We start from the raw sequence: 19,817 nt of genomic DNA, 5'->3' as shown, positions 1-19,817 counted from the left end.
ACTAATAAAGAAACCTGGATGAGAGATTAAAACTAATATTTAAAGCTAAAAAAGAATGACCGAATAAAACATTGACCTAATAAATAAATTCTAGTAAAACTTTAAAGGTTGTTTGACTAATCAATTTATAACTAATTAGAACAAACTAGCTCATAACTTGTTCGGATGTAATTAATATTATGTTTTTCAGAATAATTATTGGGTAAAACATTTTAAAAAATGACTTAATTCATATATCTAATGCTCTCTCTTCTTACAACGTAATCAGAAAAAGTTTTATTTTTCGTAACTGAGCTACAATATAAAAAAAAAGCAGTTGAAACACAACAAACTTGCTTAATTTTTTTGTGAAAAGTTTGAACAACTGATTGTTTAAGTCTTTCAATACAAAAGTTAAAAAAAAATATTTTTTTACCAAGCCGCTTGTGAATATAAACATATTAAAATGTGTTAACTTGTTTCGATTTAATTTAAACAACTAAACCGCATTTTGACCGTATAATGAAACTTTTTATCTTCCACTAGTTAGCTTATGAAAACTTTTTTATTTTTGAAGTGGTTTAAGTTTGCTTGGAAGTTTTTATTTTTACTGATAAATAAAATAAAAAAAGATGAGTATTACATTAAACTGATTAAAATATTTTAAACCACTAGCTTAAACCAAAATTAAAATATATATAAAAACTTTTGACTTTTACTATATGAATATCATATAAAAAACTAGTAAAATCTTAGTCTTAAAACTTTTAATTAATAATTTTGTATATGTTTTTATCTACTTATTGCAACTACCAATAATTTTTACTAACTCAATGTGTTATTATTTAAAAAAATAGTTGGCTTCATTTGTAGGTCAACTTTCTTTAAATATTAATCTACAAAAAATAGTTATTAGTACAAATTAACTTTTGTTATTATTTAGTCAGACAAATACTAATTATACTTGACCATTATTCAAGAACTTACACATTTTCTAGATTTATAAACTGACTTTATCGTTTATTTTTTGTACTGTGAAAACTAATTTTATATTATAGTTTTAGCAGGGTTTTTGAATTTGGGCGATTTTAGCAAATCGGGGCAATAACTTTGACGGGGTACAATTTTACATTTTGGGCAGTAAGGGGTAATAACTAACCTAAATTACTAATTCTAAGATTTATAAATCAAATGATGGGATAATTTAAATTTACACGACTGTTATTATTTAATTTTCTGAATATGTTTGGGAAACCCTTATGTCGTGAGTAAAACAAAAATTTCTGTGTTTGCTTCTTTGAAAAAGATACTTCTGTTATGCATTGGAAATAGAGTTCATGGTATGTGCTTTTGTATTAATTAAATAAATTATTTCAAGCATTTTTATTATAACATTTAAATTCGCCCTTGAACCTTGAGCAGAAAAAAAATCTGCACCAGTACTTTAAATTAATATTTACAAAATTATCTTTTTATGTTTTTAAAATTATAGAATGATTTTTGAGATCAAAATAACTTACCAGTTAACCTTTATTAAATAACTTTGTTAGTAACACAAAGCTTCAAATAATTGATATCAAATGCTTTTACCAACGCATGATTTTCCCCAAGTTTTGAATATATCAAAAAAGGGGTTCTTATTTATATGAAACTAAAATTAATGCTTAATTTAAACTTAATTCTTTCATTAAAAACTTTTTAATACTAAATTAATTTTAACTACATAAATGTTCTCAACTAGTTAACAGTATATAAACAAATAGTCGCTAAAGAATTATCTTAGTACTTTTAGTTTACTTAATGAATAATAGTAATGCATAAAGTGGCCCAGTTGGGGACCATGAAAGAAACTTTGGGGGAAATAAGCAGCAAAGGTACTTCAAAGGCTGGGCCATGAGCAGTAAGGGGCCACAGGGGGGCCATGAAACATATACTAGATACTCTAGAGTTGATGATGATGATGATCAGCAAAAAAAAGGCCTTAGTTGTTTTTAGTGCTGTTTTTTGAGTAATCTTGTTGGAGGGGGCCATGGCTTTTTTTATTTATCTAAAGGGGGCCTTTGAAAAAAAGTTTAAAAACCCTGGCATAAATAGAAAATTATCAAATTAAACTAAATAAAATTTATCACAAACTAGTTTTATCATTCATATTATTTCATTATTATTTGTCCTAAAATATTTGACAAGCTAAAACTAATTCAGCTTAGTTTTTTTGAAAGTAAAAAAACTATGATAAAACGTGAATCTGTAAATAAGTTTATTACATAAGCAACATATTCAAAACGTGCTTTAAACTAATAAAAATATCTAAATTGGAATAATCAACTCTAATTGAATAACAACTTGCTAGCGTACAAGCAAAAAACAGAAACATATTAAAAAAGCTAAATAAAACCTATATTAAATTAAATTATTTCTTTTCCCTCTTCTCCTTTTCCCGCTTCTCAGCCTCAAGTTTTTCCTTCTCGGCTTCGAATTCCGCGCACAGTTTGTCGATGGCGCCCGGTGTCAAAACTGTGAAGATGGTTTTGCCCTCAACGCGAGTCAGTGTGCACATCTCCACCTATAGAAAATTGGTTATATAAAATAACAAACTACTGAAATTCACTAAATCTGTCCAGAGATTTTTTCAATCTTAAAACTGTCCTGAGTTTTTATGAAAAAATAAAACTAATCCGAGTTAAAAAAAAAAACATAATATCTCAAGTAAGTGTGCACATCTCCAACTGGAATCAATTACAAACGGTTTATCATTTATTCACCTGAAATCATTAACTTAGTTTATTAACTTAAAAACGCCGAAACGAAAAAGACTTAATAAAAACAAAACTTTAGAAAAAATTAGTTCAGGAAACTAGCCAGAGATATTTTAAATATACAAGCTGGCCTGAGTTAGCTTTAAGTGGAACTCATTTACTAATGCACAGTGTTATCTGAAAAGTATTAAAGGTCCAATTATTTTAAGGACTTACAACTTAGGTTTGGTAGTTAACGCAACATATTTTCATTAATTATTAAAGTCGCAAAAAAAATCCGTAGTTATCACAGGATTTACTTGTGAAAGATCTATTTGCACAATAAACTTTTTATCTTTTACAGAAAACAAATTACAACATCTCTAAAAACATTACTAGAAATAATGGACTTTTTTCAAACTAATATGTTTTAAGTTAGATTTACACTATCAAACTTAACTAATACTAATGTATTTTATTAAAGAAAATTCATTTTAAGTTTTACGACTTTAAAAAATTTAAAACTTTAAAAACCAACAAGGAGATATTTTTAATTGAAAAAATTTTAATCTAAATTATAAAACAAAAGTTCAAACCCTCTCAGAAGTGAGCTTGTTAGTATCAAGGGTCTTGCTCAAAACTTTCACCGCCAGCTGGAGCGCTTGCTGTAAAGTCGTTTCATTTTCCTTGTACTCCTGCTTCAACATAGAGATTGCTGCCTGTTGAGTTGATTAAATGGTATTTTTAATTATTATTTAAATTCAATAATATTAAACAACGATTTTATTACTATAGTATTTTTAAAACGTAGTATTAATAAATGTTCACTATAAATAATATTCTTAATTTATTTCCAGATCTTTTCATTAATATATAAGCTCATTTTACTAGAATTAATAAATTTAGTTTTATATTCTTGTAGTAAAATGGTAATTTAGTTTATGTAGTTTTACAAAAACTTGAAACAGCAAATAAGTTTTATAACAAATAAACTATTTAAATCTATTTTAATCACATTTTAGGTGTTCCAATGATTTTGGAAATATAGCACAAATGTTTAAAAAGTACATGTTCAATAAACATATAACGCGTTTAGTATGTTCGGTGCATAAAGCATCTAGACTAAAAAACATGTAAAGTAGTGTCTGTTTTATATACATTTTTTGTATATAATAACCAGAATTGATAAAAAATATTTTTTGATTTCAATTGGCCTTTTAATTAAAACTATTAGTAGGTTACCCTTAAAGCTATTAGTAATTTGAGTATAAAAAGATTTCTCTTTTACTGAAAATGCTTAATGCTTATGCTTGTTTATTTATAACACTTAAACAAAGTAAAGCTTTTATTTGAAGTTTTAAAATATTTTTTTTACCTAAAACATATAGAATTTAACTAAATAAAAGTGGTGTGTATTTTTTTACAAAATAGAATTAAATTAAGCAGAATAGATATGATATATTTGAATAATTAGTTCACTTTATTATTTACAAAAGAGGGATAAGTAAATTTTACTATATGTTAATAAAGCTTAAAACAGTACATAAAGCTTGAAAATTATTTATTTATTTCATATAAAAGTTCTAGTAATAATGTAATTTTATACAGTTTTGATAATTTGTTATTGTTGTAAACTTTGAAATTAAAACACGTTTACTTTTTATCTCAAAAGTATAGCTAAACCCTTCTAAATATTTTTATTTTATTTCAAGAATTTAACTTTGTGTACTAAAACGCAATTCAAAAAATTTTACACAATAAAACCATTGTTAACAAGTGTTATGATTTATAAGCCGTTATCAGTCATCAACAACGTAAATATCCAACTTTTTTTGTTTTCTCATTGTAAGATTACGGAATTTTTTATTTAACTTTCACTTGTATAAGTACAAGTAAATCTTAAAGTTTTAAATTTTGTGCTAACTGAATTTTTTTCGGAATGTACTTTACAAACAAATTAAAAGAAACACACTTTTTTTTTGTTATTTACATATAATTTGAAAAATTTGTAAATACTTTTTATATGCACGACTATGTCGCATGTAAAAACTATCATTTCCGCCTTTCACTTTCCATATTGAACATATAAGTTAATGTTATAACTTTTAGTTTTTTATATTATAGAAGATTGTTTATACTTGCCGAGTATTTTTGTAGAATTTTAAGTGTAAAAATTTATGTTTATTAGTAAACATAAAGTTTATTCTTACGAATTTCAAAACTTAAAAAACTATTATTTTACATAACGTTATATGCAATGTTTAAAACTAAACAACTCTAATAACAGCTCTTTTAAAGTTATTAGCTTGTTTTAAATAAAACTATTTATTTTTAAAGATTCAACAAATAATTTACTTTTTTTTTAATATTGTACTATGCGATTGTTAGTAATGTATACAAAACAACAGAGATACATGACAAAACTTATTTTAGTTTAAAATAAAACATATTTTGACAAAAAAATCAATTCCAAATCACGTATAACGTGACTGTGAAGTTCTGAGAATTTTAAAGTGATTTACGTTATCAAGGTATTTAAATTAAATCAATTGCGTTAAAGTATTTTTCAAAGCATTAGGCTACTTTTCTTTAATAGTTGCTGGAGAATTCAAGTTAAACAATAATTCTGCAACCTGTTTACTTTTTTTATTTAAAAACTATGACATCAAATCGTCATTTCCACTCGTTTTTTCAGGTTTTCCTAATTTCTTCCAGGTTTTTTTAAGTACTCATTTTTGGGTCTTTTTTAGTTTAAAGTTAAGTTTGTATAATACTGTAAAGCTACTTTAAATATGTTATTTAATAAGAAATTGATGATGACTAATTTATTTTTGTTTATATGATAGAATTTTTGAGTCAAGTCGAAATTTTACTACTGAACATGTTAAAATTCCAGGTATTTTTAGTGATTTTTGTCCAAAATTCCAGGTTTTTTAAATTTCTCAAACTCCAGGTTTTTCCAGGTAAAGTGGCAACCCTGTATATAGTTTTTTTTTTGTTTTTTTGGCATAAAATTTTATCTTTTTGAATGATGTTATTACAACAGCCAATAAATATGTACTTATTTTTAATTAAAACATACCTGACTGTTGTTTCCGATACAGGTTCCCTTCCATCCGCCGTAGTTGCCGCTGGGATCAGACATGTAGAGTTGGAATCCGTACTCCTCATCCCAACCCATGTACAACACCGATATGCCGAATGGGCGCATACCTGTATAATGGTTTATATTTATTTAGCCATACTTGATTAATTTTTTTATTAAATTTTTTATAAAATTTTAGCTTAAACTCAATTTTATATAGATATGGTCTGTATTAGAGAATACAAAAATTTATTTCTATGTACAACACTAATATGCCGAATGGATAAGAATATTTGTTATTAGATGCTATATTATTCTATTTAAAACTTTGTAACAAATGAACTCTTTTTTACATATCTTTTTGCAAGTTCTTTATTGAGCAAGAAATTAAATTTTATGCATTATACAATCTAAACATAAGTTGCAAATATATGAGTATACCAGAAGTATAAGACAAGTTTTCAGATTGTAAATGTTTAATTTTCATGTTATCCACACTTTAAAGCTCTTTTTTATAAAATTTTGCAACAATTATAGTTTCTTTAGTTTTAAAAAGTCACGAAATCCACAAAAAAAACACACAGTCTAATTTAGTAATATAATGAAAACAATCAACTACAAATAAAAAACCTCCGAACTGTGTGTAAGCCTGTTTGATGTCGCACAAATGAATGACAAGCTGCTCAACTGGAATGTTTTTGCCGTAATTCAACTTGTATCTGTTCACAAAACAATACATGTCTAAAATAAGTAATATATGAATAAATTCTATTATAGTAAGAACACCATTGTTAATAAACTTATTATTGAATACTTAGGTTAATTGCTTTCGACATGATTTAATGAGTATTTGCTAAACAAAAATATGTCACAAGTATAAGGTATTTAGATCAAATCTATGTTAATACTCAACATGTGTGTGTTAAAAACATTATATTTTAGGTAAATCTTCAATTCAAAAAACCCATCATTAAAAAAAAAACCATTGTCACAAAATTAGGCAGATGTTATCATGACTTATCAAGTACTTTTATAATATTATTATTCTACAAAAACTAACCTCTGAGCGGTCTGTTGCAGGTTGGTAACCAGCACGTTAGCGTCGGAAGTGATGCCGGCCACGCTGCACGCGATGTTGTCATCCAAGGTGTAAATCTTCTCAGACGCGAATACGTCGTTGTCAAGCAGCTTGTGCACGGACCGCTTCTCTGCTGCCAACACTACACCGTCCTTCGCCATGATGCCCAGGCAGGTTCCTGTGAAGAAAAGTAAATAAATAAGATGCTAATAGACTATGTTTAAATTGAGGTACTGTGTAATAAATATTTCTATAACTATACATGGTTGCCACTGATCAAGCTGAGAAAAATTTCCTGACTTTTTTCTGACTTTTTACCAAAGTTTTCCTGACTTTTCTAAATCATTCTCTTAAATTAAACTTACTGTAAATTACATAATCTAACACTTGAAACTATATAAAGCTTTCAATCTAATTTTAATACAGGTTAAAAACAACAGTTTTTTGCTGAATTCTATCAAACTTCCAGTACACCACTTAAACCATCTGTGTATGATTCATGTTTGTAATAAACAGTTCTATCAGCAAAATACTTGTATTATCCCCTTATAAACACAGCTTGTCTGAAAAAGGACACAATTTTTTAGCATTTCCTAGCATAAATATATCTAGATAAACAAATGACATATAAGGAACTTTTACAATTTTTGTGTATATATCACAGTTTCACTATGCAAGTGTCCTTGCTACAGATCATCAATACTAAAAAGCTTACAAAATCTGCTTGTTCAAGTAGGGTACTTGTTCAATATGTTAATAGAAACTGTGTGCAGTTGTATAAAGGATATTTTACTAATTTATACCAGGTGAAGGCATTGAAAATAAAATTAAATATTTTTGCAAATTTCCAGGAAAATTTTGGATTTTTTTTCTGACTTTAAAGGACTTTTAATAAATTTTTACCGTTTGAAGGCTTTGGAAAACAAGGAATTTTGTAAATTAAAACTGACAAAATATGATTTTTTTTTTAATTTTATAAAATTTCCTGACTTTTCCTGACTTTTTTTCAAAACCCCCCATTTTTACCTGACTTTTCCTGACTTTTGTAATTTTTTTAAATTTTTCCTGACTTTTCCTGATTTCCTGACTTTTCCTGACCGAGTGGCAACCCTGACTATAGATCAAGGACCTCTTACTTTTAATAACATGTTTAACTTATGGGAAATAATTTGCAAGAATTTTAAAAATATTATTTTGAGAAAGCAACAGCGTAGACCTTTTTACAATTACCTAAAACTACAAAAACCAATTTTTTAAATCTTCTCTTTTTAGAAAGTAGAGATCTCTTATTGTTCTGCTATCAAGCATATATGTATGTACAAATTACAAACCAGCATGGCCAATGGCCTCCATGGCGTATTCTACTTGGTACAAACGACCTTCTGGTGAGAAGATGGTAGTCCTCGAATCGTACCTTCTAGACATTATTTATTTGTATATAAGAGCTGTAAAAAGTAATAGAGTTCAACAGTATGTACAAAAGTTTGTGAAAACTGTTTCAATTTAAATGCTTTTACAAATTAAAAGTCTTGAGTTGAATTTTTATGTTGCTGGCAGAAAAGTACAGCCAATTAAATCAAAAAAAACTTTGGGTAATTTTTTTTTTTTTTTTTAATTGTAATTTTTTTAATTTGTAAAACAAAATAAATCTGTAAAATTTTAAAAAATAGCTGTAAAAATAATACATATAAATTGTTTTCAAAATTTTTAATTTTTTAAACAATATGTTCTTTTATTTGCAAATAGCTGTATGTACAAAAAAATAGGTTCAATTCAATTCAGCATTCAAGTATAAAAAAATATTTTGATGAAAGTGATGACAGAAAGTAAAATTAGTTGAGACGGATTGGAAAGTAAAGGAAATACTTGATTGAAAAATACATTTAAAAAACAAGCTTAAATGTGTAATTAGAACAAAATAGTTTTTATTTTGATGTTTTGATCTTGCTTAACTTTTATTGTAAAATACAAAATTGTATAAAAATACTTTTGATATTTTTTAAAATTTGTTTTAGCTGCTTATCAAACTCTACACCACGCAGGGCATTAGCAAAAAAAGAAATAATCATAGTTTTAAAATAATACAGATAATCAGTAGAAAAAAATGTCATTGAAATTATTCATAGAAAAAGTCCTCAAAAATAAAGATTATTGCAAAGGCAAAACAAATGGCATATAAACACGAAAAGCTGATAGGCTGTTAAAAAAATGGTGCAAAAAAAAACTGCATTATTTACAAGTAAAATGGGTGAACAACATGGATAAAACAAGAGACATATCACTAAACAAATAAGATTCAATGTAGAGCGATTTAATTAATGTTTAGTTCACTTGCTTCATTTGTTTTGGTTTATAATATTCCCTTAAAACATGAAAACTTTACAACTTTGATAACCAAGTTAAGCTTAAAACACTGGTCACTTGAACGTAGGATTTCAAAATATTGTTTTGTACTTTAGACAGTTTGTAAAACTAAATATCACAATTAAAAGCATCTCCATTTGTTTTGAAGTTTTGATTGAGAATCAAGTAGTGTAATTTTTTTCATAGTATTTCATTGTAAAAAAAATTAAAGTAAAATCAAGAATAATAGCTTTGGTTATCATTACTTTTATGGACTTAACAAAAAAGTACAAATTTCAAAATAATAAAAGGTTACTGTATGTTTTATATTTTGAATTTATTTCAACAACAATAAAAAAGAGCAATTTTTAAATCATTTTTGAGCTGATTGTCATTTTAGCTGAAAAATACACATTTTAAATACAACTACCCATTTTAAGGTGAATAGAGCGTTTTCACTATAAAAAAAAGCTTTTTAATAATTTTATAATTCAAAATTTCAAGTATTTTCTTCATTGTGGGGAAGGAGGACATAAAAAATCATAATAAATCTCAAAAAATGTTTTGTTCTGATCGGGAAAAATTTCAAAGTCAATTTCGAGCAAGAGAAGTTGCTTGTTTTTTCTTACAGGCAATCATCTGTTTTGACACAGGATAACAAACTAATACAAAAATAGAGATAAAAGTCCCAAAAAAAGCAGTTTTATTTTCTTTATTTTTCCACACTCAATCACTCAAGCGATCATCTTTTCGAGTATGGGTAGGATCATGTCGAACCTTCAAATAAGTAAAGAATTAAAAAACTAGACTACGATATAATTACTACTATTTTTGAAATAAAATAAATGATATAAAGTAAATAAGTAATAATAACTAGGAATATAACTACTACTTGTCAAATTTGACTGGATTAATGTTATTAATTGAAATAAAAATATAAATTGTAAAGAATAAATAACTAAAGAGTAAAAATAAACATAATATAAAAGTACCTAGGCCTCTTTGCAGGGTCCTCATTCATGCAAATCCTCATGAGCTTGCACACGTGCGGGGAAATACCCGGAGGAATTTTAACCCTGACACCCTCCAACGCTATCTTCATGCCGCACTCCATATTCGACATATCGCTGAAGGGAACTTCCCTGTAGTGAGATAAAGGGAAAATAATAGTGATTTATAGATTTAGAGTTAACTGGTTATTTAATATGAACATTTATACAGCAACTACTTTACTAACGGCATAACTTATATTTGTTACATATTAGACTTACTACATCGTTGCAGCTAGTGATGTACCGGACTCACTATCCGGGTCCGGCCGGATATTGCCATTTTTGTCTGATATCTGGTTCCGGCCGGATCCTAATTTGAAAAAAAAGTCCGGATCCGGTTCCGGCCGGATTCTAATTAGAAAAAAAAGTCCGGATCCGGGTCCGGCCGGATCCTAACAATGATCAAGGATTTAGTTAGTAAAAAAGAGCATACTGAAAAGTATTTTTTCAAAAACAAATCCTGTGTAAATTAAAAAAAAAATTAAACACCTACCGTGATTGGCTCATTTTGTACACGTGACTAATTTACATCTGTTTACATTTAAACTATGGAATAAACATTTCAGAAATGCAACTCTTTACATATGTTGTAAAATTTAAAACTTTGGAATGAATACTTGCATTATTTATTGTTTAAAGTTGAGCTCAGAGAATATTTATAGTTAATACGGTTGAATGTACGAGCCAATGAGAATCATATGACGAAATGTTTCAAACTAAATACTGATGCAACAAAACATCAGAACATGACAGGCAGTTTATATGTAAGCAGTTAGTTAGTATGGTGTGCAGCTTGAAGCAACAAAACATCTTGAACTTTTTTGTGGATGCTTATTATATTGTAAGTAGTTTTTTCTTTTAAAAGTGAATATTTCAACTGGTGTTTAGTTGTTTAAATATTTAAGCTAGGTTTATAGTTTATTAAAAACTTAACAGTTTCTTGTTTACTAAAAGTTTTATTTAATTTTTAGTTTTTTTGTTTTAAGTCTTTTGATATAGATTTAAATAGCTTCCAGTTTTTAAAGTGTTACCAAAGTAATTAATAATTTTGTAAATGCTTTCTTGTTGTGTTTTACATAAAAGATTCATCACTCAAAACTGTCGTGTCTGATTATAGAAAGATTCTCAGTTAGTTTTTAGTATTTGTTAGATATTAATTAAATAAGGTGGGATTTAATTATAATGGGTAGTACTAATAAGTTAAGTGTACCACAATCAGTCCACAACTTTACTACCAAATTGTCAATCTTGGCTAGCTGTTCTACTGATTATTAGATTAAAGTAGTTTTTTCAGTTTTTAAAAACCTCGTTCTGACTCAGGCTTGTTTATACTCACTCTAGCTAGTTTTATTGACTTAAACAGTGGCAACCCTGCTAGTTTGAAAATTTTTGGGAATTTTAGAAAATCTTAGACTGCCTCAGGCTAGTTTAGTTTTTTATAAAAACTCAGGCTAGTTTTCTTTTAGATTTTGAATGAGTTTGAGCTCATCCAGTTTTCAATATTTTGTGATTTTCTAGTTAATTTTGTTCCAGAACTTGATTTCAGATTTTTGATTATAAATAACACCTAAATTTGTCATTCTTGTGGCTAGCTGTTCTACTTATTATTAAATTAAAGTTTATTTTTCAGTTTTTGAAAACCTCATTCTGAATCAGGCTAGTTTATACTGACTCACTATCCGGGTCCGGCCGGATATTGCCATTTTTGTCTGATATCCGGTTCCGGCCGGATCCTAATTTGAAAAAAAAAGTCCGGATCCGGTTCCGGCCGGATTCTAATTTGAAAAAAAAGTCCGGATCCGGTTCCGGCCGGATTCTAATTTAAAAAAAAGTCCGGATCCGGTTCCGGCCGGATCCTATTTTGAAAAAAAATCCGGATCCGGCTCCGGCCGGACCCGAAAGTGTGGGTCCGGTACATCACTAGTTGCAACTACTTTATAAAAATATAACCTTCAATTATTTCAATCAATTGCCATTTATTAAAACAATCCATCAATTTTTACACCACAGAACATTTTATAAGCCCCTTGTAAATCCTTATTTACCCAGAAACAACAAACCCTGGTGACCGTTCACTAGCTAACCTTCACTCACAGTTGTGTGATAAAAATATAAGCCCCTCGTTGCTTACCCGGCAACCTATTATCACCTAGCAAACTTATTAACTACCCTAACAATCAAACTACAAACCTGGTGACCATTTCCCACAGCATGACGGAAAAGGACCACATGTCTGCTGCCTTCCTGTTGATTTCCTCGTGTTTACGCTGCAAACTCTCAGGGGACATCCACTGGGGGTTGTACTGCTTGGCGTGGTGCGAGAAACTGAACCTGTGTATATATATATAACTTATGTTATCAAGATTCTATATATACTATTATTTTTATTGAACCTGAATGAAATAATATGAACTTTAACTTACAGATGTATATATATATGTAACTATATAACTACTATCACATTTAATTTAGCTATTGGATGCACTTTTAATTTTTTTAAATTTAATATAAAAAAAACATTTATCAGTATACAGATATAAAACTAAAAAACTGTACTACTTTGTACCCTTTTTACAATAATTATAAAATTAAAAGCTTAAAGTTAATCTTTTGCCAATAGATATCCTAGCGAAGCAAATTCACTGGAATATATAATAAAAAATTTCAGAGTACTTTTTCTTCATTAAACTAACATATGTTTCAGTGTGTTAACAAGTTAAAAGAGATGTATCTCTTTAACTTGCATAGCTCCGTTAAAGTAAAAAACAAACATATGTTAGTTTAATAAAGAAAGAGTTCTTGAAAATATTTGTTATTACAACAATTATATGTATGAACTTAATTTTTTTTTTCGGAATGCCAATACAACATTACTTTAAACATAATTTTTAAATTATGGCAAATGTGAAATACTTATATATGCCCCAACCTTTTTGTTTTTTTTTATGTTTTAATTCTAAGTTTTAAAAAATGTAGTTGCAGCAAACTCCATACATCCTATTTTTTTAATAAATAACAATCAAGAAACCAAGCAACAAACCTGACGCAGGACATGTCGATTTTGCAAACCATTCCCTCGTCTATCATCACGTGCCTGCTGTTAATGTGCAGTCTGGGTATGATCGGGTCAAGTGAGTGTAGAAACAACATGCCTTTCGCTATGTCCTTCGCGAAACAAATGGCTCTGCATTATTGAAAATTTAATTTATACTGTTAGTTTTTCAAATATGTAAAATCAAATAAAGCAGTATCCGGGGTCGAAACTAAATCCAGTTATCATTATTTCGAACAGTAAAACAATTCTATTTCAATTAAAAATTGCTTTTAGAGCTCAAATCAAAGAAATAAACATGAAACATATAAAAAATTTGAATAAAAAAATAAATCTAACAAGTGTTAAAGCTTTTTAGCAGTTAATATTATTTTAAAAAAATTTGAGATAACTGTCATTTGCGAATTTACATTATTGGTTTTTGTAATTATTTTAGTCATTGGTTTTAGCCATTGTTGAGTTTGTTTTATAGAACATGAAATCAACATCTTTGAGTTAAGAGTCAACTATTATCTTCGTTAACAAAAGATGTTGTCACAAACAACAATGGCAGATTTAAAGGTTTTTTTTTAAAAAGAAACCTGAAACAAATATTACTTACTTGTTGCGACTAATAATGATACAAGCAACTGTCAGAACATAAACACGTTAATTTTAACACTTTTTAATAATTAACCATTAAATTTCAACACTTTTTAATAATTAACCATTAAATTTCAACACTTTTTTAGTTTCAACCGACCTGTTATGGTCCACGGTGACCGTGGATTCGTGCAAGACGCCGTACAACGACCCGATTGCTACGTGGGGTGAAATCGTGGCTAAAGTTTGAGGCGAGTTGACTATCCCCATCACCGGCAGCACGTTCGGGTGGGAAAATATTCTCAACCTGTTTGGTAAAAATGTTAAACATGTTCGAATGCGAGGACTTGATCAAAATATGTTGGTGAGAAAATGATACATTAGTCATGTGAATGAATTTTTATACGGGCAAGAAAAAAAATTCAAATTGTATTTTTAACTTTAAATTTAAAGAAAATTATTAATTTTGTTAATGTGACCACCACACTGCGGACTCATCATTCAGTAGTTATTTTCACTAATTAAAATTTACAAGTAGTTCAAATTACTATAAATTGTTACTTTGCTTGGACAAGTAAGAAAATAAATATACTTTAACCTAGCTCATATGATAACAATAATTTGCAAACCTGAGATACTCTTCGTAGAATTCCCTGCTCTTTCTGGAAGTGATCTCGTTGACATGCAGTATCTTAGCAACGATCTCCTGCTGCCCCCACCGACCCCTCCACGTCACCCCCAAGTGCGTTTGACCGATTTTACCCTGGATGAAAAATATTTACTAAGATAAAAAATAAAGTTTATGTGTTAGTAAAATGATAGAACGAACATTTATTGAGTGTGAAAAAAGTATTCATAATCAATAAAATTGTTTTATTTGATTTTAAAATGATTTAGGCAAAAAAACTGGAATTTCTTGAAGTTCTAGTATAACATCCTTTACTTTGTCTTTCTGGATAAGTGCGTACTTAAGGCGTGATGCGTACCAAAAAAAGTGCGTACTTAAGCGGTAGTATACTGTACACAGTGGACTTTTTATGTTTAGCGCTAAAGAGAGAAATCCACTTATGACGTGGTAACTTTAACACTTAACAAAAAACGTTATGTATATACATTTGTTAGGTTTTGAAACAAAAAAATCTTTAACTTGGTTGCATCAATTTAACGCAGTCTGAAAACTACATAGCAGTACAAAACCTTCAACAATTTAGTAACTGAAAAGCTTTCAAACAGTAAGGCGGAAAACATGTTAATTTTTTTCAAACAAACCTTCAAGTTGAGTTGTCTCAAGTCGACGTTGTCGTGTTTCAAAGTGTCGTTCTTCGCCCTGGTCCTCGTAGTAGTGTACTTGCTCACCGAGTCCTTGAAGTGGATCTCGTTCAAATCTTGACCCTTAAAAATTTAACTTTCTTTTTGGGTGTTTTTATAACTACAAGTTCACATACTTTGTTGATAAGTTTTCATCACAAGGTCTTAATTTCTACTGCACCGCAGAAAGTATTTATACAAATTAACGTTACTTTAATTAAACTAGTCAAAAAGTACTATTATTTTCATAAAACTATACTAAGTGCTATACAAAACCTTTAAAAAAAATTAAGCAGTGTTAGTTTTATGTAGTATATATGTTGTACTACTTTGCCTTTTAAGCATGAAGCACTTTAAATAAAGTTTAAACAAAACAACATATTATCTAAATTGAGTACAAGTTTTTACAGTCAAACTAAAACTTATCAAAACTATTTTATTTTCTGCAATTATCTAATATATATTTCTTTATTTTACATTCACTTTCTAAAGTACCAATAAACAAAATTACATTGATTTAACTACTAAAAAACTAACTACACTTTGTATTGAAAGATTAAGGGCATAGTGGGGGGGGGGGGGGGGGGGGTAAACACCCTTTTTTGGTTTTTTATCTTATTTTATATTGTTTTTACTAAGCTACAAAATGCTTTTTACAGATTTAAAAAATTGAAAATAATTTTTAAGATATAGCCGGTCAAAGTCGGAGGCAACAATAGGTTTCTTACGGGAGGCGCAAACTAAAACAGCAAAAATAGACTATTCCACTAAAAAACTATCTTCTTAAATTATCTTAAATTATTTTGAATTTTTAAAATCTGTAAAAAGCATCTTGTAGGTTAGTAAAAACTATATAAAATAAGATCAAAAACCAAAAAAGGGTGTTTACCCCTCCCCCCCTATGCCCTTAAACAATTGTTACAAATAAAACACATAAATATTTTTATTTACCTTCTGAAGGGCCATCTCTCTCAATCTCTTGGCCAGCGTGGGTCTTGCTTTCGAAAGGGCGGTCTGCCCGAACTTGTTGCAGATGCTGACCAATCCGCCGAAGTTCACCAGCTCCTCCGCGCACGAAGCGTACTGGCCGAAGCAAGCGTAGTGGAGCGGCGTGTTTCCTGTTGTTTGTATTACAACTTGACTATGTTACATTAATTAATTAACTATTTTAAGTTAATTAAAATGTGTGTACTCAGATTTAAAAAACATTTTGACATAAGACCTAAAGAAGTAAAAATTTGTGTAAATAAGTTATGCGACAAAATTAGGTTGCAAATGATTTCTTTGAGATACTAAACCTTAAAAACTAATGATAATATTTTGATATAAAAAAGTACTTCATCTAAAAGAAGTTTTTAATATAAAAGTTTGATGTAACATCATAAAAAAATTTGAAGAAGCTCTATTCAGGATAGCAAAGAATAATTCTTAAATGTTATCTTAAAGAACTTCTGTTAAAATAACTTTATCTAGTTTATATACATATAAATTACACAAAAAAAATTACTCTTTAGCTATTTTAGTTTCCAAAAACTTTATTTAGGCTTTCATCTTTAAAGTGCTTGTTTAAAATGTCCATTCTTTTTATTATAAACTTTATAATATCTTAAATGGCATTGAGACTGATTAAGGATTTTATTATGAGTAAATTGGTAAATGTGCTAAATAGTTGTTGCAAGATAAGTAAATTATTTAGGCTTTCTAGGGTTGAAAAATATCATCAACAATATTATAAAAAAATATTTAGTCAACACAACAGCTTACCATGCTCATTGAAAGCGTTCACGTCGGCTTTCTGCAGCAGAAGCTTCCTCATTATTTCCAGGTGGCCCATCTGAGCTGCGTTGTGCAGAGGCGTGTCGTCTCCCATGTTTGCCGCGTTGATCCTTGCCCCTCTGCTCACCTGGGTGAACAAATTATTGATTTTTATAAAGGTCATACTCGAAACTTTATTAGTTTAACAGTGTTTTATTAGTTTAACATTAGATTAATGGTGTTATTTAAAAAAAAAGTAGTATGCAAACATTTGTCACTTAAAATTATTGTTTTGTTGATCCCAGCTGCCCCTGTACTTACCTGAGTTTAGTTAATTTTAGTAAACAATAAATATTTTTAAAAAAATTATTAAACTGAATTTATTTTATCAAGTTTACAATTAAAATTTTATTGTGTCACTGCAGGATGTCTGATTTTAGACAGGTAAAATTTTGATCTTTTTTATAAGCACCCATTGTTTATTCAATTGCTTTCAATGCAATATTACAATTTTTGTGTTTTTGATGTTTTCATAATTTGTTTTTACTGTTTTTCACTAACTTTTTTATTTTTCTTATGTGGTGTGGTGCTAGCAGCAAAGCTTATTAATTAAGCGATCAGACTTTGTTTACTTTAATTTTATGAACAAAATTTACAAAAAAAAAATTCCAGTGTAAGTAATTCTTCAAAAAAAGCACTTTCTTATTTATATTCAATCAAATTATTTAAAATTATTTTATTAGTTACAGAGTGAGAACCTAGTTATAAAGACTACTTAGAGAAAAACTATTTATGAAAAAAATGCTTGGGTTACCTTTTATGAGAGGTAGCCATAGTTAAGTTTAATTATAAAATTGGACCTTAATTAACTTTGTTTTTATTAGTTATATATATATTGTTTTTTTTTTTTTGATTTGCACACTTTGTTTCTTAACAGTCTTCTGCTAAAACATACCCAGTTTAAATTTTCTACTTTTATACTACACATTTACCATTAAAGGCAAACGGGGGTACACCTTGATTTTTATAAGTTTGTCTTATTTTGTAGAGTATAATCTGAGCTATCAGACAAATTTTAACCACTTAACAAAATTCAAATTAAATTTCAAAATATAAGCAATGAAAGTCGGTGACCCAACATTTAAAGTATTTAAAATTATAAAAGGAAACTTTCCTAAAATTTAAGGTCTCTAGCTCCTAATAAAAAGGAGGAGATATATTTTTAGTGAACTAAAAAATTTAAAAGAAAATTGACCCTGAAAAATTAGCAATCCATACGCTCGTACTGGATACTTTTTACAAAAACCTCTATATCTTAAACACTAATTAAAATTATTTAATTCAAGAAAGAATTGACTTCTTGTTTAAACTTGAAGCTTTTATATAAGAACGTATGTCATTTTTGAAAAAAAAATGTTTGACCCCCTATGCCCTTAATATAAACAAAAGTATTGAAAAAATCAGCTTTTTTTAACAATAAACTTGATAATCTTTTACTAACAGTTGACTGTAAAACATGAATATTTAAACTATTATATCAAATCTCTAATATATTTGATAAATATTAAAACATATAACAAATAAAAAAGTACTACATATGGCATTCGGTTTTAGCTTTAGTCAAAAATAGTTTGACAGAATTCCAACCAAGATTAATAATAAAAAAGTTTACAAAGACAAGACTAACTCTATTCAAAAAGTTATTATAAATGAAATCTTAATTAAATACAAATTATCCAACAAATAAATTGAAATGTTTAATTATATTTAATAGATAAACTTAAATACAATTTTTAATTTATAACAAAGAAATCAAAATAACTACAACTTCAAATTTGGACCAAGAATTTTATTTATATTTGTCAAAATATTCATTTGTTTTATATGATTCATGTTAATGATATCTTTACTTGTGTCTCTGCTATCTTGGTGTTTTAATATCATGTTTACAATTACATAACTTATATTTAAGTAAATTCGAAATTACTGTTGTTTGAATTTTAAGAGTAAATTTCACAATACTTATAACACAGTCATGTACAAATGTTTCACACTAATTATTATTATAAATAAGCAGGAAGCTTTATAGTTTACTCACCAGCAAATCAACAATTTAATAGTGATATTTACTATAGTACTTACTTTAAAGAAAAAATTCTAAAAAATAAAAAAAAAATAGTCAACTCAAAATCATAAAAATAACTCACCAGCAAGTCAACAATGTGGGAGTGACCCTGCCTGCTGGCCCAGTGGAGGGGGCTGAACAAGTGGTCGTCGCCCTGGTTCAAATCGTTCTCAGTGTTGTCCAGCCATATCTTCACCGCGACCAGGTTGCCGTCCTTGCAGTGGGTGAATATGTCATTCATGTTGTTATTTAGTGTTTAGTGTGGTAATTTTGATCTAATAATATATATATATATATATATATCAATCAATAAATATCATTTTGTTATTTTGTTTTTATTGTTTGCCTAAAAAATGCTTATCATTGTTTTGTTAAGGCCTGAAGAAAACAACAACTATTGTCTTTTGAAACAAAATATATTTTTGAAGCTTGACAAAATAAATTTTTGCACTTCAATTTGAGTTAAATATCACATATTAGTGTCAAGTATTCTTATGCAACAAACTTTTTTTTTGGAAGTGTTTCAAATTTTTTTATTGCAAAAAAGAAGTTTATACAGAATATGTCATTCGTGATAGAATGGTTATTCTGTAATGATTAAAAAACATTAACTGGACTAATGATGCTTTTTTTAAAAGCTTAAATTGAACTTGTCATTTGTGTTGTGTTTTGCTTTTTTATCAATATATAGCAGGGTTACCTTATGGGGCAATTTTAGCTATC

The 19,817-nt window shown here is 28.2% G+C and overlaps 2 protein-coding genes across 2 annotated transcripts; both read right to left on the bottom strand.

Moving 5' to 3' along the window:
• Positions 1-2,223: 2,223 nt before the first annotated feature.
• LOC145830070 (proteasome subunit alpha type-4-like) lies at positions 2,224-8,324 on the bottom strand. The gene is made up of 6 exons (XM_082937955.1): positions 8,209-8,324; positions 6,860-7,055; positions 6,430-6,518; positions 5,797-5,927; positions 3,311-3,433; positions 2,224-2,542 (listed from the first exon to the last, which is right to left on the bottom strand). The coding sequence occupies exons 1-6, from the start codon at positions 8,300-8,302 to the stop codon at positions 2,390-2,392; spliced, it is 786 nt and encodes a 261-aa protein (XP_082794081.1). The 5' UTR covers positions 8,303-8,324; the 3' UTR covers positions 2,224-2,389.
• Positions 8,325-8,414: 90 nt separating this feature from the next.
• On the bottom strand, positions 8,415-19,368 carry LOC145829717 (scaffold protein ILK-like). The gene is made up of 10 exons (XM_082937578.1): positions 19,177-19,368; positions 16,979-17,117; positions 16,166-16,332; positions 15,176-15,298; positions 14,536-14,669; positions 14,067-14,213; positions 13,313-13,456; positions 12,463-12,603; positions 10,213-10,362; positions 8,415-9,997 (listed from the first exon to the last, which is right to left on the bottom strand). Exons 1-10 carry the CDS (start codon positions 19,333-19,335, stop codon positions 9,955-9,957), a joined length of 1,347 nt encoding a protein of 448 aa, XP_082793704.1. The 5' UTR covers positions 19,336-19,368; the 3' UTR covers positions 8,415-9,954.
• Positions 19,369-19,817: the final 449 nt, after the last annotated feature.

Source organism: Thalia democratica, chromosome 2 (assembly GCF_965202585.1).
Source record: "Thalia democratica chromosome 2, ktThaDemo2.hap1.1, whole genome shotgun sequence".
Taxonomy (NCBI): Eukaryota; Metazoa; Chordata; class Thaliacea; order Salpida; family Salpidae; genus Thalia; species Thalia democratica.
Note: the sequence above shows the minus strand (reverse complement) of the source record. Positions and strands in the feature narration are given on the sequence as shown.